The sequence below is a fragment of the Pelecanus crispus genome, chromosome 5 (genome assembly GCF_030463565.1).
Source record: "Pelecanus crispus isolate bPelCri1 chromosome 5, bPelCri1.pri, whole genome shotgun sequence".
In the NCBI taxonomy this organism is placed as follows: domain Eukaryota; kingdom Metazoa; phylum Chordata; class Aves; order Pelecaniformes; family Pelecanidae; genus Pelecanus; species Pelecanus crispus.
The window spans coordinates 33,174,042-33,198,616 of record NC_134647.1 but is presented as its reverse complement, the minus strand read 5'-3'; the positions used below and the strand labels follow the sequence as shown (position 1 = coordinate 33,198,616).

Genomic DNA, 24,575 nt, shown 5'->3' with positions numbered 1-24,575 from the left:
TGGGTAGATCTATCCCATCTTTTCCTGAAAGCCTGTCAGAACAGCCAGATGTTTGTCTGTCACAGCAGTCCATGTGGGAAAACCTCTCCTGCTGTCTCTTGCTCCATCCCTTCTGATGGACTTGCAAAGTGAGGTAGAAAATTCTCTGAGCTTACTCTTGTGAGGAAACCACACAGAGGAAAACATAAGACAAAATGTTGTGAAAATAGTTCAGTAGGACAAGGTGGCTGCAAAACTGTGTGTTATATCAAAGGTAAACCATAGAGCTGAAATGCCACATCATCTGGGGATTTGGCTTATAGTCAGAGCAACTCAGTGTGGAGTTATGCATACATCTGAGAGAAATTCCTTTGCTAGTGGGATCATTTTTTTGGCTCAAATGACATAGCATCATGAAGAGAATACAATGACACTGATTTAGCAGAACACTTTGAACAAGGAATACAAAGAGGCTTTCTTACTTTCGGTCCATGTCAGAAGCAGCAGCATAGTGCAAAGGGGTACGACCCCAGTCGTCTGTTTCATTAATATTGGCTCCTGTTGTTACCAGTGTCTCAATACAGTGGAAATGACAATTTGCAGCTGCATAGTGCAAAGGTGTCCTGGAACATAAGTGACAATTTGTTACCTCATATTCCAATATGCACCACAGAGGATAATGACAAATCTTAATTGCTGCATTCCTACAGATTTCCAGCAGTCAATATCAGTGCCTTATGTTCCTGTGATGAAATGCAAAGTTATGCAAATTTAACAAAATATTGTGTTAATAGGAAGTTTTGGTGCTCCTACATAGCCTAATAGGATACAGATCCTCAATCTGTGTCTTGCAAACAACCTGTTCCCAGTGACAGCCTCTGCTGTTGCTCTGCATACATGCTACTTTCTTCCAGTTGGGAGGCACAGCAAAGCACGGTGTCCCTCACAGCGTCTTATTTAGCTGGTATAGCAACACTCATAGCAACACCTCACATGGGGAAAAAAAACCCTAGGAAGCATGTCAAATAGCAGCAATCCTCACATCATAACCCTGGTGCTGTCTTGGACACACAACCACAAGAATTTAGGCAATAACAGAAGCAATAAGGAGGAAAAAAAAAAAAAAGAAAACTGTGATATTTTTAAAATAGAAAACTCGAGAGGGTGGGATGGCTTTTATGTCTTTAATGAAGTCTGCACCTGTCTGTCTGGCATATAACTGCAGCAGCAAGAGTTCTGCAGGGAAGGCCAAACTCCTACTTTATTTTACTGTAATTTTTCATAGCACATATGATTTCCAGACAGAGGTGGTCTTTCCTCCTTGCCTGCTAGATTTTTTTTTTTCTTTTTGAAATAAGCTTCATAATTTACCTACCTCCCACATTTGTCCTTCTTATTAAAATCTGCTCCACTGCTTTGCAAGAGTTTTATACATTCAACATTACTGGAAAGAGAAGTAAAGAAAACAAAACATGAACAAAACAGAAGTTTACATCCGTGTTGCCCACTGCTCCCAAAAAGGAAAAAGTTACACTAACAATTTTTGTATTATTTGCTGTGCAAAAACAGGGTACAGCCAACTACAATGTGAAATTCAATCAAACAGAAAATGCAGCTTTAAAAAACTATTTCCTTTTTTTCTAGAAAACCTCAAACTTCTGCAAAAGAAAAAAAATATTTTCCAAAGACAGCACAGTAAATGTGATCTGAATTCAGTGTGTTTGGAGATTTTCAATGGGAGCTGTACTCTAATGCTTCCCACACTGAACTGGTATTTTATAAGAGAACTTTCTTTTAAAGTTGTTGATAGCTTATAAAATGCCAGTCTAATAATGAAGAGGTGACATTTAACGAAATCCACCCCCGTTCAGCAAAGCATTCAACAGTAAGCACTTTGCTCAAATCCTGTCTGCTTAGTGAGATTTAATCACAGGAGTTACCTTTTAGGTTTACTCTCATATGACTTGTTGACTATTGATAGATTTAAGCACATCTCTAAGTGCTTTGTTGAATAAGGGGCATAGCTATTTAAAGTGATTGTAATATCAATATTGCATTTATATAAGTGGACGAGTCAGGCTCCATTGCTTTGTATCTGTTGAAAGAATTCACGACATCATAGCTGCTTCTTCCTCTTGTTTAAAGCCAGGTGATTTTTAATAGAAAAAAACCCAGCTGAATTCTCACACCTTTTGTAATTCAAGCGCATAAATGTATGACTCCAAGCCAGAAAATGATATAAAGAAGCACAGCACTTTCCAAGACTCCTTGTCATTCACTGGGGCAATAAATCATTTGTGTTCACAATCAGATGAGCAGGCCTTTGAAGTATATTCTTTTCCTAGTACCCATGCAACTCCCATTAATGTAATGGGAGTAACAGGCATGTGTCAGGAAAAAAACTAATGCCTTTTGTATAGCTCCAGCTCCAGGAAAAAAAAAGACTGGATGCAATATGTTGGCGTATGTTCATCCCTACTCTAAATTGCTATTGCATAAAATAGCTACAGAACACTCACCACAACATACTAAAAATAAAAACACTTGTTAGTGATGACAATTGTAGTAAACCACTGGAAAAATATGGTTTATTTTCATGAGCCATTTTAGCTTCTTATGAAGCCTCTCCTCCTTTTTAGGGCTTCCAGGTTGTTTTTATTATTCTTTTGGGGTACAGCCTTACCGAAGAGGTAGCATTTGAACTATACTATAATAATCGTCCAAGCAACAGTCATACTTCTCTATTAATATGAGACAAGTATCAAGAAGAACAATATCATAAGAATAATAAAAACACTCTTTGGATCAATTTTATTAGTTTTTTGTAACAACAAAAACTTTTTGATATACATTTTGGTCCACCAAGAAGAAAAAACAGCTTCCAGAAAGGGTGCCAAGTATACACTGTAGATGACCATCTCTGCTTGCTATAACCACAGAGAATCCAAGCTGGGTTCTAGCCAAGGCTCCATTTCAGCTGTTTTCTGAGCCATAAAGTCCTCCACAGAAGAGTCAAAATGCAGTGCTTGCCAAATGTTTTGTCCTTTTGCTAGGTTAACTTCACAGCACTCTACTGACAATTATTTGGAAATATTTAAGCTAACTGGATGCTACATTTACAACTTAAATTGATGCATTGCAGTTTTCATTTGTTTCCATTTCTGGCCTCCCAGCACTGATCAGGAATGCACCACCCTGAGAGAACAACAGTCTTTTGACTTTCTAATTTGCAGGTTGGGGGTTGGTTGGTTGTTTTGGGGTTGTTTTTTTGTTGATGTTTTGGTTTGCTGGTTTTTCTTTTAGAAGCTTTTAAACTTGCACCTGAAAAATGCGAAAGAGGGAGCTGAGCTGCATTTGGACTCCAGGGTTGCAATCTGATGGGCAACTGTTGCGTAATTGCATTTTCGGACAAGGACACAGTCCAAAAGTGGAGGCCAGGAATAACTTCCCTGCCAGCAGCATCCCAGGAGCCACAGCTCCTTCTCCTCACTCGCTTTGCCCTAGGAACTGATGATTTCCTGCTGATTGCTGGCCCTCAGCGACCATTGGGGCTGACAGACAGACCTGGGTGAATATGCAGCACCCCCACCCAAAGCTGAAGCAGTCTTCACAGGGGCATGAAAAGGAAGGGTTTTACCCTGTGCCTGAAACCCATGCTTCAAATCACAACCCAGCTGTCTGTGGCAGAGGGAATCAGACCACCTCCTTTACTTTGCAAGCAACCCTACATGAGGGCAGTGGGAAAAGACAGCCTCGAGTGACCAAAATTTGACATCAGACAGCTCTGTGTCCCTTGCACCACAATAAATTCCTCTGTGGATGGTACAGTCAAGTTGGCTGGCACCAAATCTGCAAGGAAGCCACAAAATAACTTACAACAGCTACAGCCACAGCTACTCACCCTCCTGCAGCGGCAGCGTGGAGGCACGTTCTTCCAAAACTATCAGGGGTGTCTATTTCAAAGCCTGCAGACAGCACGTGCTCATTACTAAACAAGGACACTATGCTATACTTTTGTCCTAGTTAAACCACAAGAAACATTGCAGAGACAGAAAAATCAGTTAGTTGGAAAAAAACAGAATGCAAGCAACTACAGTCAGAAAGAGGTTGTCACGGGAACGGCGAGCAGCAGCTCCCGTTTGGCAGCTCTATAAAAAGAGCTGCAAAGTCGACGAGCATCTATTTCCACATCCAGCTCTGCGCCACATCCCTGTTTAAAACCATGTGACAGGCATTTGCGAGGCAGATACTTATCAAGAGGACTGTGACAGCAGTACATGAAGACAGGAAACATGAAGAAATGATGAAAAAACACAGAGTCAGCCTGAACATGAAATGGGGACATTTTTATTGCATGTGGTTTTGAGGTTGGAAAGAGGCTTCCAGGGGCACCCAGGGATACTCATCGAGATGCACAAGGCCAGAGATAATAAGCCTGGCAGAATTAACTCTGGTCACCTAGAGCTTTTTCTCTTCCTTCCTGATCTAGTGGTCAAGGCCGGAGCACACCAAGATTTCATGTAATGGGGTATGTAATTGCCAACTTTCAAACTTTTTTAATACCCTACAGGACTCAAGTTTAGGGGAAAAAAGTAGGAGATTTTACGTGTTATGTAATGAAACAATTTTCTAGAAAAAGTATATGACCTGCCTTGTGGTTTTTTAACTCATGGGAACTCTTGCCTGGAAAAAAATACTTTGGAATTTGGTGCCTGATTACTGCCTCCTTTGAAACGGCTGTGCCAGCAAACTCCTGCTCCTTCTGCTTTGGGCTCTGGTGAGCACCCTGAGCTTGCTCTCGATACTACACTTTCACTCATTTCCCCTCTCTTGCCCACAGAGCTTTGGCTAGCCTAACTCCTTTACTCTGTCCGGATTCAGAAACACACTTGAGCTGTATCTAAAATATGTCATTGTCAGTGAGATGTGAATACCTGTGCCAGTGCAGGCCACAAGGACATAATTTCCCAAATTATTCCTTGCGGGGGCGGGGCAGGGGCGGGGGGGGCAAACAAAATGGTGTCTCACATTCCTACAGTTTGGAAAAGGGTCCTAAATTTCCTCCCTCTTCCCAGTGAGTTAATATAAACTCTCTGAACCTGCCAGGTGAAAAGGGCTTCGGACATGAACAATACAGGAAGCACCAGCATGCAGTTAGGAAAGCCTCGCACGCTCCCGTACACCACACCACGCAGCCGAACACAGCAGCGCAGGAAGTCTTTCATTTGAACAGTTCACAACAATGAGTATAAAGGGGCCATAAGTAGCAGAGACACACACTACTCAAGCTCCACAGACACTGTGGGATTTACTTACCCGATGACAACAATTTCCTGCAGCAGTCTGAGTGAGCATTCAGTGCCGCTAAGTGTAAAGGGAACATGTTGTGGATCCCGCACCTGAAAGGCACAACAGCCTCATTACACAGAGTCATGTGAAAATGCAGGTTGCATACAGGCACAACACATCAAAAGCTCCTTCCACAAAGGCAGCATTTTTTATCCTTTTCAAGGAAGATTCTTCCTGGCGTTATTTTTATCTGTATTTCCTTACCAGCCTTCTTGGGAGCTAAAAACATTCTGATACAGCAAAATCTTGGCATTACGCTTTGAACAGAATGTGGCAGGAAGGTTTCTAAAACTTTGATGTGAAAGCCAAGGTAAGGGAGGAAGCGAGAGAGTCAATTTCCTGGTGTGGGACGCACAAATTTCTGCATCAGCTACACATACTGCAACTGCCCTTCTGAGGTAAAAGTAAATGCTGAAATCTTCTCAATATTATTTCTGAAACCCATTTTTCGTGCAGTTAACATCACAGAATCATAGAATGCTTTGGGTTGGAAGGGACCTTTAGAGGTCATCTAGCCCAACCCCCCTGCAGGGAGCAGGGACAGCTTTAACTAGATCAGGGTGCTCAGAGCCCCAGCCAACCTGACCTTGAATGTTGCCAGGGATGGGGCCTCTACCACCTCTCTGGGCAACCTGTTCCAGTGCTTCACCACCCTCATTGTAAAAAATTTCTTTCTAATGTCTATTCTAAATCTGTTCTTCTTTAGTTTAAATCCATTATTCCTTGTCCTGTCACAACAGGCCTTGCTAAAAAGATTCTCCCCATCCTTCCTGTAGGCCCCCTTTGAGTACTGGAAGGCCGCAATAAGGTCTCCTCGCAGCCTTCTCTTCTCCAGGCTGAACAACCCCAACTCTCTCAGCCTGGCCTCATAGGAGAGGTGCTCCAGCCCTCAGATCATTTTGGTGGCCCTCTTCTGGACCCGCTCCAACAGGTCCATGTCCTTCTTGTGCTGAGGGCCCCAGAGCTGGACGCAGTACTCCAGGTGAGGTCTCACCAGAGCAGAGCAGAGGGGCAGAATCACCTCCCTCGACCTGCTGGCCATGCTCCTTTTGATGCAGCCCAGGATATGGTTGGCTTTCTGGGCTGCAAGCGCACATTGCCGGCTCATGTCCAGCTTTTCATCCACCAGTACTCCCAAGTCCTTCTCTGCAGGGCTGCTCTCAATCCCTTCATCCCCCAGCCTGTATTGATATTGGGGGTTGCCCCATCCCAGGTGCAGGACCTTGCACTTGGCCTTGTTGAACCTCATGAGGTTCACACAGGCCCACCTTTCCAGCTTGTCCAGGTCTCTTTGGATGACATCTCATTCTTCTGGCGTGTCAACCGCACCACTCAGCTTGGTGTCATCTGCAAACTTGCTGAGGGTGCACTCAATCCCACTGTCTATGTTATTGATAAAGATATTAAACAGCACTGGTCCCAGTACGGACCCCTGAGGGACACCACTTGTCACTGGTCTCCATTTGGACATTGAGCCGTTGACAACTACCCTCTGGATGCAACCATCCAACAAATTCCTTATCCACCAAGCAGTCCACCCATCAAATCCATATCTCCCCAATTTAGAGAGAAGGATGTTGGGGGGGGACCATGTTGAAGGCTTAACAGAAGTCCAGATAGATGACATCCGTTGCTTTATCCATTGCTAACATCCTTTAGATAACTCCCATGTGGGTTTTCAAAGCCTCCCCTTCTCTCTCTCCCCTGGGGCTGGGGTAGCTGATGACTCTTGTTCACACTTTCCTTTAGGCTGCTCTGACACTTACAGTTTTCTTCCCACATCCTAAGAACTAAACATGTAATTTTCCTATTTGCTCCAGCTACTCTCCTCACACTCCCTTTCACTTTCCCCCGCCTTTAACACATGACCCTCTTTTCAATTACACCATAAAATTCTCAGAGCAGACATGCTGGGTGAAAAAAAAAAAGGTAGGCACCTATCATTAGGCTAAATCTGTATCACACAACCACATAGATTTTAAGCAAACTGAGCACTCAGCAGCTTTTATTAATATCAGCAAATTACCCCAGTTCAGTCCCTAAGTATACTGCTGTTTACTGTCTTAGAAGACTTCCGATCTTGGCTTCTGTCATTTCGCATTGTTTTGTGAAAAGCATCTTGCTATGCTAGAAATATTATCCTATCGGCAGTCCTCCAAGTGCACATAAACACGGAGCCTTTGAAACCAACTATCTCGACAAGATTATCATCTACTGCCTGCTTCAGCAGATATATTTTTGAAAAATGACATACTCTTGAACAATAGCAGATGGATTCATATCTGCCCTTCATTTCTAGAAGACAATTGGTGGATGGGAGAGTATGATCACCTCATGGAAGAGGATTTCAGATACAGACCCAAAGACGAAGGAACTTGTCTTTCTGCAAGACTCACCATAAATCATAATTACTTATGAAGCTGTAGACAAAAATGAATGTGGATGTTTATATAGATATCTTGCTCTCTCCAACATTTTATACATATATGTATTTAAGCAATTTTGGTTTGTTTTAAAAAACTTATTCTTTCCAGAACCCACGGGCCCAGTCTTCCTATGTCTTCACATTAAATGTGTCCTCCTTGCTGCTTCACTACACAAAGGAGTGACTTGTGGTGCTGGACAAATTTAAATTTTGCTAGTGTCAGCATCTACATCTTAGAGTAAATCTATTAAAAGACAATCTGACAGCCTGTTCTTTGAAGGAAATAGCACAAGCTCCACCAAGCTGCTGCATCTGTATAAACAGGTTGCATTTTTTAGCTGTTGATTCATTTATTTAAGCTAACATTGGACATTCTGTATTGCTGTGCTTCACCCTACGCCCATTTCCCCCTATCTCCTCCTCCACCTAGTTATCTAAAGCAATATTTTTCTTCTTTCAGGTCAAGATTTCCATCCAGCACATGTTTTGGCTGGTTTCCATCGAAATACACTATCTGCACATCTGCTCACCAGTTTCACAATTCTATAGTGCTGTTCACACTGGTTCCTCCCATCACTTACACACTTCCCCCTTTAAATGCAGTTGCCTCAAAGACTGACCAAGCTGCCTGCAGTTCTTGCTAACAACACTGCAGAATTTTCTTTTCAAAGACAGTTTGGGGAGCTCAAACAGAGTTATTTACATGCAGTACATAAAGCCCATTCCCAGTGTTTCAATGCTCCTTGTTTAGCACAGACAGTAGCATCGTTTGGATCTGCCTGGTATGTCTGAGCCAACTTCTTAATTCATTTATTTCTGCTGCTGGAAAAAGTATTTTATTCAATCAATGTTCCAGTCACCCAAGTGTGAAATAGAAATTTCTAACTGGATAACCCTTATTCCAAGAGTGGGCTATCCCACTGCATCTCATTTTCCCTTTAAACCTCAAGATAAGAGGCAGACTGAGACTTACGATACTGGAGAAAGAGCTAGGAAAAATACACATCTATTTAGACACCAAGATCTTCATGCTGGCTATGTTAATAAAATCCAGTGACGTTAGCTGAAGCCTGTGGAATTTCATTATCCATGCCAACTAAAGATCTGTTCCACCTTCCGAGTTTGCATGGTGACAGTCGTACTTGATAAAGGAATATGGGCAAACGTGCCACTTTCTTAAACATCGTCAGGCAAACAAACGAAATACTGAGAGCTGCCAGTATCTTCAAAATTAAAACCAGCTCATCTGCATCTGAAAGCAGGGTTTCCTAAGTCAGTCAGTTCTATGGTAGGTTCGAGGTGGAAGACTTTTAAATTATATTTTGGAGACGTGTGGAGGCAATTGCCAAAAACTTGCATTCATGAAATCAGATGCTGCTATTAAATACCTGGTACAGATATCCCTCATGGCATTGCATTAGTCTGGTCTTATACCCCTTTGTTTACCTTCAGGTTTGCTATTTTTTTGTGACAGACCATAAGAACCTGAACATAACTAACCAATAGTCAAGCACTCTCAAAAATCAAGCATCTGCCAATGTTGGAGTTGACATATCATATTGTGGGTGCAGTCTTGACACATGTGCAAGAGGGAAAAAAAAAAACAAAAAATTGAATTGAAGCAGAAAGCACTAAAAACATTTAGAAATGTGTCTAATTTCAACTCCTTGTCCTTCTGTTCAAAAAAGACTCCCAAACTCACAAATCAGATAAAAGCAGGCCTATTATTTCAGCTACCTGAATATCAGAAACCATGCAACATCAAGACAGGCTCTAGTTATACTGAGATCAGAAACACTTAGTAACATCTGCTTTGTAATACTGCATTTCTATTGATTATCCTATGTCATACCAAAAGATACAAAACAAAAGAATAATCATCATGTATGACAGGCCACTAAACACTAGGCTAATTTAGGTACTAAGGAATATGCACACAATTCCCTTGGAGGGTATCTGAATTTTTTTCAAATACATTTCCTATACAAACTCATTGTTACAGACTTTCTGGAATAACTGTGATCAAGATGCATTTTATATACATATGTACTTCATGTACATTATATACCACTGTGCCACATCAATGCTTTAGGAAAAAGAAGCAGTACTTGTACTACTTGTAACCACGTAACAGGGCACAATAGGAACTTAGCAGGGCTTCCTTCCCCTCCACACTTCCCAAGTGTTCATATTTTAGCCCCATGTCACTCACTGAAGGATAGTACAATTATGCTTATCCATTTTAACCTTCACACTTCAGAACCCGAGGAGTAACTGTGTTTCCAGGCATTGGACATAACACTTGATTATTAGAAACAGCTCCACTTCAGCCACCTACTTGGCAGTATCAGCTCCGCTGGTTATGAGGGTGTTAATCAAAAGCTCATGTCCATATCTTGCAGCCACGTGCAGAGGGGTGTTACCATCCTTGTCAACACAGTCGATTTCCCCTCCTGCAAAAGTCATTTTCATCCAGTTTAACAGTGAAAGATTAAGCGTGAACCAGTGACCACAAATGTTATTTCTCTCTAGCGAATGCAGCATAACCAGTCCCACCACAGAGACACTAAATTTCAGGGACCAAGAACCAGCACACAGCAAGCTGTCAGCCACTGGTACTGAACGTGGTCTGGCAGCAGCATTTTCACCCCCCTCTCCAACTGCAGCGGTGGGGAAAAATGGTGGGAAATAGGTGAACGGGATGACATACAATGGTCGAGTACGTGATTCAGACTTGCTGCTCATCTAAAGGTACAAATGGATACCTTGAATTAAACTAACAAAATAAACTGCTGAAACTATGCCCTCATTCCTAAAGGCATTGCCACTCAGCCTTACCTGTAAGACAACAATGTTAAATAGAGTTCATTCAAGAGGCCAGCAGGAACACGCTGCAAACAACAAGCATGTTGTGTGCCTTCTCTGTGTCTTACCAAAGAACAACCAAACAGTGCTTAAGTAGAACTTTTCCCGTTGCAATTTAAGCCTGTCATCTCGTGTTTTATCCTCACAAGCATGAAAAATACATTATGTCTTTCTTCTCTGCTGTGGCTTTTGACCCATCCAAAGATTGCTATCAAATCTTTGTTTTCTTTTTGGACCAAGGAACTGTAGTTTTTTCAGCCTCTCCTTGTAAGTCAGGTTTGCTGCACTCCAACTATTCTCGTCCTTTCCCCCATCCTCTCCAGCTGGCCCACATCCTTCTGGAAGTAAAATGTCAAAAGCCAGAAACAGTACTACAGCTGATGTCTCCCAATGCTGAGCTGAGCAAAAGGATTACTTCATGCCTGCTGGCTACGCTCTTATCTATACACTCCTGTACATTGTACAGCACCATGTACATTGTTGATAATTTTTTTTAAACACCATGACACTGTTGACTTGTGATCAACAAGCCTCTGATCCTCTACAAACCCGAGATTCTTTCTTGAGGAACCACCACCCACTTGGCTGTTTTCATCCTGAACTTGTCTGACTGATACTCCTGCCTGTGTGTGGTATCTTTCCTTTGCTTCACTTGTGTTATAACTTCTGTCTCCAATTTCACAGGATCGTTTTCCATTCTGACTCCACCTTCTGCCAAACTAACGGTCTCTCCCAACTTCATGTTTTCTCCAAATGTTAAAAGCACATTTTCTGTTCCACTATCCAAGTTGTTGATGAAAATACTGGATAGTTCCAGACCCAGGAGGGAAACTGAAAACTCCCTCAATACACCTTCTATTTCAACAACAATCCCTCTATTACTAATCTCTGAGTGTCAGTTTTTCAACTAGTTATGCGCCAACACTGTAATATTTTAATACTACACTAGTTTGCTGTGAGAATACTTTATGAAAGCATGCAAAAAGTCTTGCTAACATCAGGATATGGTAATATTTACTGCATGTCCACTATTCACAGGAGATAACTGGCCATAACTGCAACAAGAAAAGTTCTAGTAAAGCACTATACAGCATTTTCTAACAGTAAATAAAGGTCAGTGAAATGCTGGAACAGGTTCCCTGGGGTGGATCTTCCACCAGCGGAGGTCTCCACTAACATTACCTGCCTACAGAAAAGTCAGAGGACTGTGCTGTGTTCACAAAGCCTATTGCCCTGCTGTAGAAGAGAATTATGATATTTCAGCATCTTTTACTCTTGAGAAATCTATGCCAGATATTGCCCACTCCTCCCTGTTTACAAACAGTTTGTTCATTCGCTCATTTCAGAATTTTTGGCTGACCTATGTGAAATTCTCCAGCTTTTCGTTTTCCCCATTTTTAAAGATAGGTATCACATTTGCAGTTTTCCAATTTTAAGGTAATCCATTCTTCCTCTACAAGTCACTAGAAACAGCAGCCAGAAATTGAGACATCTTTAGCCAACTCATTAAGTACTGCAGAATGAAACTCCACTTCTTTAAATCATTGACATTTCTCTCTTCCACAATATCCCACGGCAATGAGGCATAAAGTCACTTGCAATCAGATCTGTGTACAATACTAAAATTAGAGGGGCAACAAATGAAGAAAGAAAGAAACAAAACCCAAGTAACTTAAGAAGAGTAGAGAGGTGTGAAGGACAGATGAAGAACTGCCAGTCCTTTCACACACAAATCCAACAGAGAGCAAATAACAGCTGTAAGTTAGAGAGCATATTTAACTAAATAACTAAAAATTGCATCAAAGCACAGTTTCTTCCAGTTTGCTCAAACTCCTTCTATTATTAGCATTTTATTTATCCAAGGAGAGATATGACAACAATTTGCATGATGACCTGAAAGAAGCATGATGTACTGAAGACCTCAGTTTTAAAATACAAGCTTGTGTAAATGTAAGTGTCATTACATTTACCGTGTAACTGTTCAGACATCTTCAACATCTCACACTTAAGTTTCAAGTTTTGGATTTTGGAAAACAAACAAAAAACCCCAACTAACCAACCAACCCCAGACCATCCTGTCTGGTATAGTGGCCAAAGCTGAGAATCATAAGTAAGCAATCAGTAACAGCAACCTCTGCCAATTGGAAACCAGCCTCTGCCAGATATCCAACAATAATATTTGTTATACTCTGCAGTATTCTTGGACAAAAGAGAGATAAATGACTGATAACCAGGAATCCTGTCTATGACAGAACAAACAAGGTGACACTGGTCCACCCTCCTGCGTATTTATTCTACACTTAATGAAGACAGTGGTGAGGGTGGAGTTAAGGGAGGTGAGAGAAGTACAGCTGCTGAGTGGAGGGTAAAGAAAATGGTCTGAGCTCTAAGAACACCAGGGCTCCAAAGGGAGGACAACTAGAAACTTTTTTTAATTTTTAAATAATTTGAGAAAGAAAGTTGTGCCTGCTTCTTAGCAGAAAAAAGACCTAAATACAGATTTGAAGTCTTGTTTTCATGTTAAGAATCACAACAGATCAGCTGGGCCACCACCAGCTGGAGGAATATGGGATTTCATTAACAACCAAAATCTCAACTTGTGATGACACTCTGGAATGAAAGCTGCCAGTGCAGCTCAAAGCCAGAAGTTGATGGAGAGCTAAGCAGGTCTCAGAACAGTCCTTTGGCACTCTGGGTCAGAACAACTCAAAATTGCAACCTTGGAAATGCATAATCTTTTGGAGAGTCGTTAAACAGGCACAGAAACTCACCGTTCTGAATGAGGGTCTGTGACCGTGTGAACCTCCCATGGACAGCTGTCATGTGCAACGGGCTCTTCCCATCCTTACTCTAACAGAAACAAAACATAAAAACACCCATTTATCATGTAAAGTGGTGGTAACAATTTGAAGACTCTCAGCTAACATCCAACAGCTATTCTTCAGATAAATCCTCCACTAGCTTCAGAAGTCTGTAGGACTGAATCTATACATGATGGTAAATGCAGAAGGTATAAGCATACAAGCAAAACAGCTCCTCAGCAATGAGTAGGAAATGGGCTGGAGTGCAGCCTGTCCTTACAGCCTGGCTGTACACAGTGCCTGCTAGAAACCTACAGATATATGACGTATTATTCTTGAATATTATTTTTAAGTAACATTTCCCATTCAGTCATTATTTTCCCTAACCCTTGCAATGAGGGGAATAAAGGAAAGCAAAGGAACCATAAAGCTAAGTAGGAGCAGTCTCAGAGGTTCAAGAACTACATCCTGTTTATCAATCTGCATTTTATAGACACATCCCAGAACAAAAGCCACTATATTAAAAAGTTTTAGTTAATAAATTTCCAGGCAATCAAAAATAAGATATCTACAAAAGAAAACAGGGAAGGCATATGAAGGGAAAGGTACAATGAGTAGAGATCAATGTTTTGGGTTCTAGGGAGAGACTGGGGAAGCAGAGGAGCTGAGAAAATAGCAAGGGAAGGGTACCAGCCTCACTACTCACATCACTTCACGTTTATTGGCACGGGGGTTTGCATTCATTGGCAAGCACAATCCCCAATTTCATTTTAATAATTCAGAGTTTAAATAGTGCACTGACTATTCACTGATCTCAAGGGACTTGACAGAGGTGTTAAATACTAGGAGACCAGTTTTACAGATGGGAAACTGAAACACACAGACCTTAAAGTAAAGCAGTCAAAATCTTATATAAACTCAGAGATCTCAAGTCTTCTGGTACCTATACCAGTACCCTTTGTGGGATAAGAGCAAGTCCCTTTCAGCTTCATCAAGATGTATCAGTTGTATCTCAAGAACATTCAGATATCCTAAACAGAATCAGACTTTGTAAACTCAGGCTCTAAAATGGGTAAACAAGCAACCTCCAGTTCTTACTTCCCTGGGAAAGTCAAAAGGAACTTTTTAGAATCAGGTTTAATTAAATCCATATGGTAGGGGGAAGGAAAACACCAGAAAGGAATAGTTCCTTGATCTACCACCACTCCCTGAGATAACACTTTGACAGAGCTCCTGGGACTGTATTTTAGTAACGGTTCATGCCTTCAGGAGAGCGCCTGGCCTAGAGTTTAAAGCTGTCATATTTATCAAGGCACCGAGAGTTCCTCTGATGGGAAGTAATCTCATCCAAACAGTTTAGTGATCAACACTCTCAGCATCGCTTTACTTCCATCAAGGATTTAAAGCCATGCTGTACCCGTTATTATAGTTTCCACTCTCCAGAGGTATGCAAAATAGGGTAAAGTAAAACTGAAGAGCTACAATGAAAGTTTTACCTGAATGTTAACATCTGCCCCATTATTCACTAGCAGTTCAAGACACAGTGCTCCATGAGTGGAAGCAGCAGCAAAATGCAAGGGAGTGAATCCATTATTATTAGGCTGGTTTACATTAGCACCATAGTCAATCAGCTCATTAACAACAGAATCCTGACCATTGTAACAGGCAATGTGAAGTGCAGTATTTCCATAGATGTTCATTTCATCAATCTAAAATGAGACAAGGAGACATAGTTAAAATTACAGACATCAGCTTACCATTTTACATAATGCATCACATACAGCAAATGGAAATAGCTGGAGGCTTGAGCTGTCATAGGGCATATTTCTCACCAGCAAATTTCATTGACAAAAATATACTCCCAGAAAGCTTAATTTGGAATGGTTTACCTTTACTATTATTAACTTTTTATCCTACTGGCAATTTCTAAAAGCCAGTATGAGGCTTAAAGCTGATAGCAGGACTATGTAAAGATGATGATGACAGAAGTCCTAACAAGCTGGAAAGCTTTTACATATAGGTAGGAAAGTAGGATAAATAAAAAGCTCACAAAGTCTATTAAAAAAAATTAAAACACCTACTATTGAATTTTTGTGAACAGAATCAGGCTTAAGAGCTCTTTCCACAGATTTCTTTTGGGAAGGGAGTGAAGGTGTCTGAGTGAAGGCAAGGTGAAACTGCACAGCCATTTACACTTCAATAAGAAACCACTTTCAGTAGCTCAGTAGTATAAAGAAGTAATTAAGATTATGTGACTTCTTGATGACCAGCTTAGTATTCAACTGTTGTTCTGTAAAACAGGGCAAGACAGATTGTACAAAAGACTCGGGGATGACCCTTCCATGAAATACAGGTGTCTCAAAGATCATATCACCAGTGGTGGAAAATGTGGAAGTTAAAGGTAGTTATTAGCATAGTACTGCTAATAACAGGAAACACCTATTCCCCTTCAACTTCACAGTCAACAGCCTGTGAACACAGACTTCTAACATTTTTTTGGCATGTCACGTCAGCTGAAAATGCAATGGCAAATGCAATGGCTTTATCTGACATCTCTGATTAACCAGTGCAGGCTCTTCTGGTCATCTCACTGCTGCTTTGAACCACTGAGTTGACAATATTACACTAAGAGAAGTCTGCGCCCTGAAAAAAAGTTCTTTTCCAGAGTGAAAATAATCTTTCTCCTTCCCTCCATCAGCTACAGAGGAACTACAGGTCCCTAAACTTAAACAGCTTGAACTGCTCTTTAGTAAAGTACACAGTGTATATGTTGAGAACAAGCACTCATCATATCAAAGGGAATGCTGAACCAAGGGAAATATCATTATTCCATCTTCCTCTGCAGGAACAGCATATATTTCCTGATTTCTTCAGCAAGATGGGCTGGAATTTACTGTCCATATCAGACAATTTTTATTCCAGAATGTTTCCTGGCTCTTGAACCAATAAACCACATGAAGCACAAGGTGGTCCAGAAAATGGGAACTATTTTCTTTACCAGCTCTGCCAGTATCTGTAGCAGCACCCATAAGAAAGAAGAAAAGAATATCTCAAAATATGGAGGAACATGGAAGCTACAAAGAGCACATTACCACATACCTCTACCCCCAGGTTAAGGAGGTGTTTCACAATGTTAATCTGCCCATTGGACGCAGCTGCATGAAGTGGGGTGTAACCCTTCTTGTCTTTACAAGTCACTTCTGCACCATGATTAATCAGTAAGGCAACAACTTCCAGGTGACCTTCAAAAAATTAAAGATAGTGATCAATGAGTATACCATCCTACAGCATCACTTCTCCCAAATTACTGCTTTCTTGCTAATGCACTGCCCCTTCGCTGCTGTTTCACAATGCTCCCACAGTTTTACAAGGGGGAAAAAAGCATTTTCATAAATGTTCTTAATCCTAGCTCCAGGCCTTGTCAAGAAACCCACGCATTCACCTTCACCAGATGTGCCAAATTTCTCTTTACTGAATTAGTTTTCCAGTCATTAAAAGAATAAAAACACACCTCTTTCCCATTTATTTCTCTAAAAATAAGAGTTTGTGTTTTGTTCTTCCTGTTACAGAAAGAACAGTGAGCATGACAATACAAGTCTCCCAAAACAGCATCCTGTTGATTGTCATCTGCAAACACAACAGCTAACACTTGTTGGTTTTTGTTAGCAATACAAAATAACTTCAATAAATGACAAAATGAAGGTATCCTCTTTTCTAGTACCATTGAGGACACAGAAAACTAAATTTCAAGTGAGTGCAGAATTTGATCCAAAGCCTACCAATACAAACACAAGATTTTCTACTGAATCCACTGATCTTTGGATCAGGTTTTTGACTCTCCAAAACTGTATCATTAACACAAAACTGTGCAAAAAATCCTGAATATAGGTCTAAAAGTGTTTGAATCTGAACTCACAGTCTATACACACATACTTAGTCTGCAAACCAAAATAATTACAATAGCCTCAACAGTCACACAGATTGAGAGCTGCCTGCCAGATCAATGGGACATCTGTCTTCAGGAGAGAAATGCCCACTCCTGAATTAGGATCTCCCTACAGAATAAAGGGGAAGAGCTGAGCATCTCAAAATGCAACTTATAACCCATCTGTATCTTCAGTTTCCTCCTCTCCCTGAAGGTCTCAAACCATCTGGCCTGCCTTCCCAGATAGTGGCCTAACCACCAAAATTAAGTCAAGGCTAACTGAGGAACAGTCCTTATTGCTTCATGCTGAAGCAGAGCTGTCTTAGAATTAAAAATTTATTATGTCAAACACCATATAAAATTGTGCACCATCTGAGTTGTACAGCACTTTTATGACAGATGCAGCTCTGGCCATGTGCAGGACCAAGGAAATTTTATGGACAAAGTCCCCAAAGCATTCAAGAAACTATGTGAGGGTTTACAAGATAAGATGCTCAGGTCTCATTATCTAAATTCTGTCCAAATTACACTACAGACTCCTAAATGCCATTGCTAATTTAGGCCTTAAATGTTATCTAAATATTTTGAAAATTACATAATTAATTTCTGAAAAGAATTAAGAGCAAAAGAGATGTGGAATTGCACAGCACAATGTAAAAGCCTTTCACCTCTACAGAGTGCAGTTCAAAGCTCGCTATCTCAAAAGCCAAATCACATTCATTGGCAAGAGTCTTTCCATCTGTCTGAGTATATCAAAAAAACACACAATATGCTTTTCTCACAGTTTGAAATCTCCTATTATCTCATTTCCAAAAGTGCCAGGATTAAAATCAAGATTTTGACAGGTCAGATGAAAGAGTTCCTGGCTGAGGGCACACAACACCTCACAAATTATAATCTGGAATATACCGCTTGGCCAACAAAAGCTCTTGAACAAGCGTGACAGCTATCACAGACAATCTTGTTCTAGTATTTTTAAATTATAATGGCCCACTATAAGAATTTTTCCTTTAACTTGAAAGGAATCATAGAATGATAAGGTCAATTGATTTAATTAAGCAGTATTTGGTAATACTACTGGTGTTTTGAATAGACAAATCGGTTGCTCTTGTCCACTCTGGAATAAAAGATGACAATTTGCTCCTAACAGGAAGAAAGCCTATGAAGCACTTCCTAACAATATCATAACTTAGCTACCTATAAACATAGATAAACAGCAAGATTTATGATCATATTTATCTGCATTTTATATAAAGTAGTTTTTAGCAAAAACTGAAACCAATAAAACCTATATTTTTTCAAGCCCAAATATACTTCAGGCTGGAATTAGAGTCAGGATAAAAAAGACCAAAGTGAAAAAAGCAACACAAAAAGCCCACAATTAACCATGTTAAAAAGGAAATCACAGCCAAGTTCTCACCATCTGCAAAACTGTAAATGGACAGTGTGTATTTACATCAGCTGAACCCTTCCTTCTTCACAGTAAATACAACACTCACTTTCCATGGCCAGGTCTGCTCTTGTCCATTTTAAAACATGCTGTTGGTTTGTGAATAGGAAATTAAAAAGAAGGAGCAACAGCCCAAGCCTTACCCATGTAAGCTGCCCAGTGAAGAGCTCTTCTGTCCTTTTTGTCAAAAGCATTGATGTTTGCCCCCTTGGCTAAAAGCAAGTTCACCATCTAGAAGCAACAACAGCAAGTAAACCAACCCTGTAGATCACACACTCAACAGTTTATAACTAATCATTCTAGCAATAAAGTTGGGATCGCAAAATCCTGCTTTTGAATGATAAATCTGTGAATTACACAAATACTGTTCAAAGCTGTGTGCATTAATGACATGGACCGGTGACGGCCAGCAGTAACCAGGACAAGTTCTGTGTCCACAGAGGGGGCTGAGAGCATGCAGGGCACTGCTACTCCAGCATGCTTCAAATTCAGCTTGGCAAACAACCTGGCAGAGAAACAGGCCTGGAAGAGAAACATTGCTCTTAGTTTTTACCATTAAGACCAGTTTAAGGGGTTCTCTTGTGGACTGGGACAAGATTCCTCCAGACCGGGAGGTAACAAACCCTAAAATCTGCTTGATCTTCCAACAAGAAGTGTCTATTTCTTGACACACCATGGTGATTTTCATTAAGTTCCCATGTGCCCATGGCAGTGGGGACAGGCACCAGGCTGCTTCACATATGATGCTGGCCTTTAGGACAGCATGGCTAAGAAGTAAAAATCTGCTTTCCCCATTGCCAATCATCCAACTTTAAACGTAAGAAAAATCAGAGAAAAAAAGAAAGTAAAGTGAATGGAAAACACATTCCACAACTGTCTTTTTCAGCAAAACATTCTAAAATCATAAATTACAGAGCTGGGTGATTGTCTTCCTCTTTCTTATACGCTGCTTTGCCACAGAAATCAGCTAAAACCAGAATACATTCAGTTAACATTTCTGCTATACTCTATCCAAAAGTTCAGGAGCTTTAGATTATGATGGTTAGACTCAAGCATTACCCCCTCTTTCCTACAGTCCAGTATTTAAAAGGCCAAACACCATCATCGTTTTACAGGAACTACCATTCCTCTTCCTTCTTTTAATTACAGTACAACTGATCAACTTTTGTTGACAGAAGCCTACTGTCCCAGTGTAAGAGTTTTTATTCCATATTGAGATCTTCAGGTGTGGAATGGGCAAATGAGGATCCTTGCACCCCGATCTAAAGACACTAGCAAAGCCCTTTACGTAGGGGCTTTATTTACAAAAGTATGATTTTTTTCATATAGAAACAGTAATTAGACTAGAAGGGTCTGCTTGTATAAGTAGAGAAAACAGAAGCACATTTCTAGAAGACTAATTAGAAAAGCAGACTGACTGGATCTCATACAGCTGAACATTTCTTCAGTATGAAATGAATCCACCAGTTTTCCCTTCTTTCTCCATTCTGCCACTCTTATTTTTGTAGGCAGTCAAGCTCAAAAGAGCCAAGGACACATTTGAGTTGTCGGAGATGGTGGCACAGCCAGCTCTCCAAGTCTGCATGCACACCTCACTTGCATGCTGGCTCTGCCCAGGTGCTTTCCAGCCACTGTCTCACTTCTGCAGGTAGGAAACCTGTTGCACAGTTTGGAAAGCAGCTGAATAATAGGAATCGTGGGGGTCAGGGATATGGGGCTTAGTCTAGACCCAGCCACAGCAGGTCAACTAGTTGAACTGCGAGAATAAATAAATAAACAACCAATTACGCTCTTAAACAACTCACCTCAATGTGGCCATTCAGAGCTGCATGGTGCAATGCCGTCCGCCCTCCTCGGTCAGAGACGTTGACGCTGCTCAGCATGGGGATGATGACTTCCGCACACTTCACTGCCTTGTTTGCAGCCGCCACGTGCAATGGTGTCTGCCAGTTCTTGTCCCGGGCATTGACATCGGCCGAGTGCTTAATCAATACTTGCACTGCTTCCTGCAATGGCAACACAGTTACATCCATAACCAAGAAGTTCGAATAAATACATGGCCTACCTTCTTGACAGCTCGATCATACTACCTATGGATATTACTTACGCATATCAGACATGGCCAGGAGGAGGGAAAGGGAACAACATTTATCAAAACAACCTCCCAGGCTAGTGAAACGGTATTGTTGATTCAAATGCCAGAGCACACATCACCCTTGCTGTCATTTAGAGCAGTGTCCTCACAATCAAAATTTCCCAATTTGATTTGAGGATGTACAAAGCTGCCTATGCAGAGAGCCCAACCTGTTCAGTTGATTAACCTTCAGTACCTCAGTCATCATAACTGTACTCTCATTGAAGAAATGAATGTACTTACTTGAGCTCACTGTTACAGAAATTATTTACAAAAGGAAAAGCACATCATTTTGGACAGTAAAATCATAGCAAATTGCTCTAAGTTTTATTTATAAACAGGAAAAAGGGGAAAATAAAACGGAATTTGTGAAAACAAAATTTTAGCTTTGCAAAATCATGAGAATCACAGGCAAGGGTTGATGCTGGTGGCTCCAAGTTAGCATTAGCATTCCTTCCCTCCCTGAGGGCTAAGCACAGGCCAAGGGTCTTCACTGCAACATCCATTCTGTCAGCCTGAGGCCAAACAACATCTTTTAAGGTTAATTTTGTTGGTTAAAAGTGAATATTTCCCAGTAAGAAAATGTACTGTTCTCTCTTAAGAGACTGTCTCACCGGAGAATTCACAATCAGTTCTTTTCTGCCTCTGCTCATGCATCTGCCATTAAGCAAGCCAGATGAAAAAACAAGTCTCTCTCAAAATTACATTTTGTTTCTTCTTCCTTTTTTCCCCACAAACAAATAAAATACAAAGCAACCACTGCGACACAGTAGCATTCAAGTAGCCTTGTCTGCTAGTTACAACTCACAGCTGGTAAGTGGGAAAGCCCTAGTCTTACACAGTACCTCATTCTTTTTCCATAAACTGAGAAGCTTTCTGGTAAGCCCAGCCAAAATTTTATTAATGAATAAAAAACACATACAGTGTGTTTAAATACCACTTTTGTATCTAGAATGGCCCAGGAGAGTGCCTGTAGTCTGTATCAACAGTACATCCATTACTAGGAGTTTCAGTTCTTTGTCTTCAACCGGTCTCAGCAATTTCATTTTCTACAGCCGTCTCACAAACTGTCCTCTAACAGATTTGTTCAGTTAGCGACATTGCATCTCTTACAGCACCAATAATGATATATTGCTACTGATGTCTCAACAGGATTTTGTTTTTTAAATTACAGGCCTACTATTTTAAAAGTCATTTAAATGTAATTCACTGGAGACCTACCCAGTTGAGAATGGTCAGCACGAAAATTCATGCACTTTGACTCTTAATGAAGGAAAGAAAAAGTTAAAGGAGAATCTTTAGAATTAAATAGTAAGGACTGAAAAGTCTAGGCTAAAAATATTTAGACTTTTTAAAAAAACATTTACACATTTTTGTTTACATCTGCAAATCTGCTGCTCTATCAGATTTGGGATCAAAATGTTAAAACCCTTATGAAGAAGTTTTAATTTTATTGCTTTTAAGAGCATGAGCTGTCCCTTTTTATTAACATAATTTCTACACATGCATGCAGTCCACAGCTATGGTGTAAGCCTCTGTATTCAGTGTCTCCAGCTACCCCAAGTTATCAGAGTGAAATCTCTTCACGTCTTCAAACCATATAAGGCTGAAAGCTGATACATCCATTAACAATTCTGCACAGATACACCTGAGGGTTGTTGATTTGTAAATAAACATTTAAATCCCTAAAGCTCACTTGAAAAATCATTAAGACTTAAGTAAAAATGTGTTCATGCTTTTAATCAATCTATAAAAGGGTGCAAGGAGACAGCTTCTGAATCCTGTGAAAGCTTCATAGTAGAAGACTGATAATAAAACTTAAAACTTGTAGGTGATCATTCTAAAAGCAACAGTGCTCACAGGAACTTCAAAACCCACACCGAGTCCTACTGGTCAACTTCTGGACTGTGAATTCATTTCCTATGATCAATGTGAACTATGAATTCACCCACTGCTATCTACTACTATCACTATCAGTTTCGTCCTACTATATTGAAGCTGCACATTTGTTGGCTTGTGTAATAAAGTAAAAGCAGCACTGAAAGAGCCTCAAAACACTGAATTTTGTTTAAAAATTATTACCAAAAGTAGGAATTATCATATAAATAACAAAGAAAAAAGACCAGGAGAAGAAAGCTATGTGTGCTTATAAAATATATAGCAGAGCATGAAAAAGCACCAAAGGCTGGCGCCTTCTCCTGCTGCCTCACTGTTGCACCTGGGTACTCACTTTAAGGTACCAGAACTGCCAGCACAATGGAAGACAGTTTCTCATTGTGCAATTGGCCTTCAGCTGACAAACAGTTAAAGATGAGACACAAACCCACAGAAAGACATACATTTTCTGTTAGGACTGTCACTGACAAACAAAAATCATGTACTCTGACACATCCAAAAAAAGAAATCAAGCACACTGCAATTCCTGCATCAGAAAGATTGTGGCTTTTTTTTTAAGGTTTAAGTCTGACCTTTGTTTTCCAACATGGCTTTTTGTATTTTGCTTCATTACAGCATTCATACTCTATCAGATATTCCTTTCAGAGGGTTTCAGCGGATGCCAGCAGCTGGGAAACTCAGCCAGCAGCCAAACAATGCCCGAGTTCAGAAGCGAGCCCAGGATTCCTGCCTCCAGGCTTGGCAAGCGCTGGGGCTGTTACGGAGGTGATTCAAGTCCATCAGTCTCTGGAAGACAGCCACCCTCTGTCTCTTTTAAAACCCCTCCCCTCGTCCCCAGCAGCCAGCTTGGTCTGCAGTTGGGCTTACTGTTAACTGAGTATTAGGAGAATAAAAGTATACAGGGAGGTCCAAAATGGAAAGCCAAGAATAATGGTGCAGTTGAAAACACAGTCATGCCTGAGCTGCGTTCCTGATAGTTATTGCTGCTCCTTTTTGAGATAGCAACGAAGAAGTACAACATGATGCCAGAATATTTCTAGTTGTCAAGTAGAAGAAATATGGGCTAACCCTCCTTTATGCATGAATCAAATGCATTAACAGAAAACCTAATGGATGCCTTGAAATGCAATTAACCAAAACAAACTATGTGGTAATACGTGTTGGATCACATACACATCCACTCCCTTCTGGCACACACACAGCATGCACACATCCGTATGGATTTATTCCTCTTTATTTCACCACTTGAAGATCATGTGGCCACTGTAGACCACTGCGGTCTTTATCCCACTTCAGTCCTGGTCACCCACTCCAGCTGATGGTTGCTCAATAATGACTTGCTACGGTAACGTAAAGCATTCCACAAGGCGAAAATCAACCACATTAAGGCTCAAAAGCAGTTGTAACTAACTTGTAAAAGCTGACCGCCAGCTGCAATGCTAAAGGCCCTGCACACAGAAAATGCTTTCCCTGTTTGAGTCACCATGCTACCTACTATGGCTCTCAATGGTTTGCATTTTCCCCCAGCATGTAGTTTACGTGCAAAAGCAGGGTAATCAAATCTTACTCACTTCACTTCTTGAAGCAACTGCTCGGTGGAGAGGAGTCAGCCACATATTGTCCTTGGCATTAACACGAGCGCCTGCAAGTAAACAGCAGAGGTTACATCCATGCCTTGGGTGCGACATTGAAAGCCTTGCCCAACTGTTTCCTAGTAACAAGAGCTGAGCCGTACTGAGAGCGGTACTCTC

The 24,575-nt window shown here is 40.8% G+C and overlaps 1 protein-coding gene across 2 annotated transcripts in view; it reads right to left on the bottom strand.

The window, feature by feature from the left end:
• ANKRD44 (ankyrin repeat domain 44) overlaps positions 1 to 24,575 on the bottom strand; it is a 77,277-nt gene that overhangs the window by 36,480 nt on the left and 16,222 nt on the right. The window contains exons 4-14 of one of the 2 annotated variants that reach the window (XM_075710896.1): positions 24,396 to 24,466; positions 20,600 to 20,800; positions 18,938 to 19,025; positions 16,519 to 16,661; positions 14,916 to 15,128; positions 13,390 to 13,468; positions 10,092 to 10,206; positions 5,296 to 5,378; positions 3,881 to 3,944; positions 1,355 to 1,423; positions 462 to 602 (exon numbers count right to left, since the gene is read on the bottom strand). In XM_075710896.1, the coding sequence (XP_075567011.1) occupies positions 462 to 602; positions 1,355 to 1,423; positions 3,881 to 3,944; positions 5,296 to 5,378; positions 10,092 to 10,206; positions 13,390 to 13,468; positions 14,916 to 15,128; positions 16,519 to 16,661; positions 18,938 to 19,025; positions 20,600 to 20,800; positions 24,396 to 24,466 (1,267 nt within the window). Of the gene's footprint in view, positions 1 to 461; positions 603 to 1,354; positions 1,424 to 3,880; positions 3,999 to 5,295; positions 5,379 to 10,091; positions 10,207 to 13,389; positions 13,469 to 14,915; positions 15,129 to 16,518; positions 16,662 to 18,937; positions 19,026 to 20,599; positions 20,801 to 24,395; positions 24,467 to 24,575 lie in introns of both variants that reach the window. The other variant, XM_075710895.1, reaches the window with a different exon arrangement.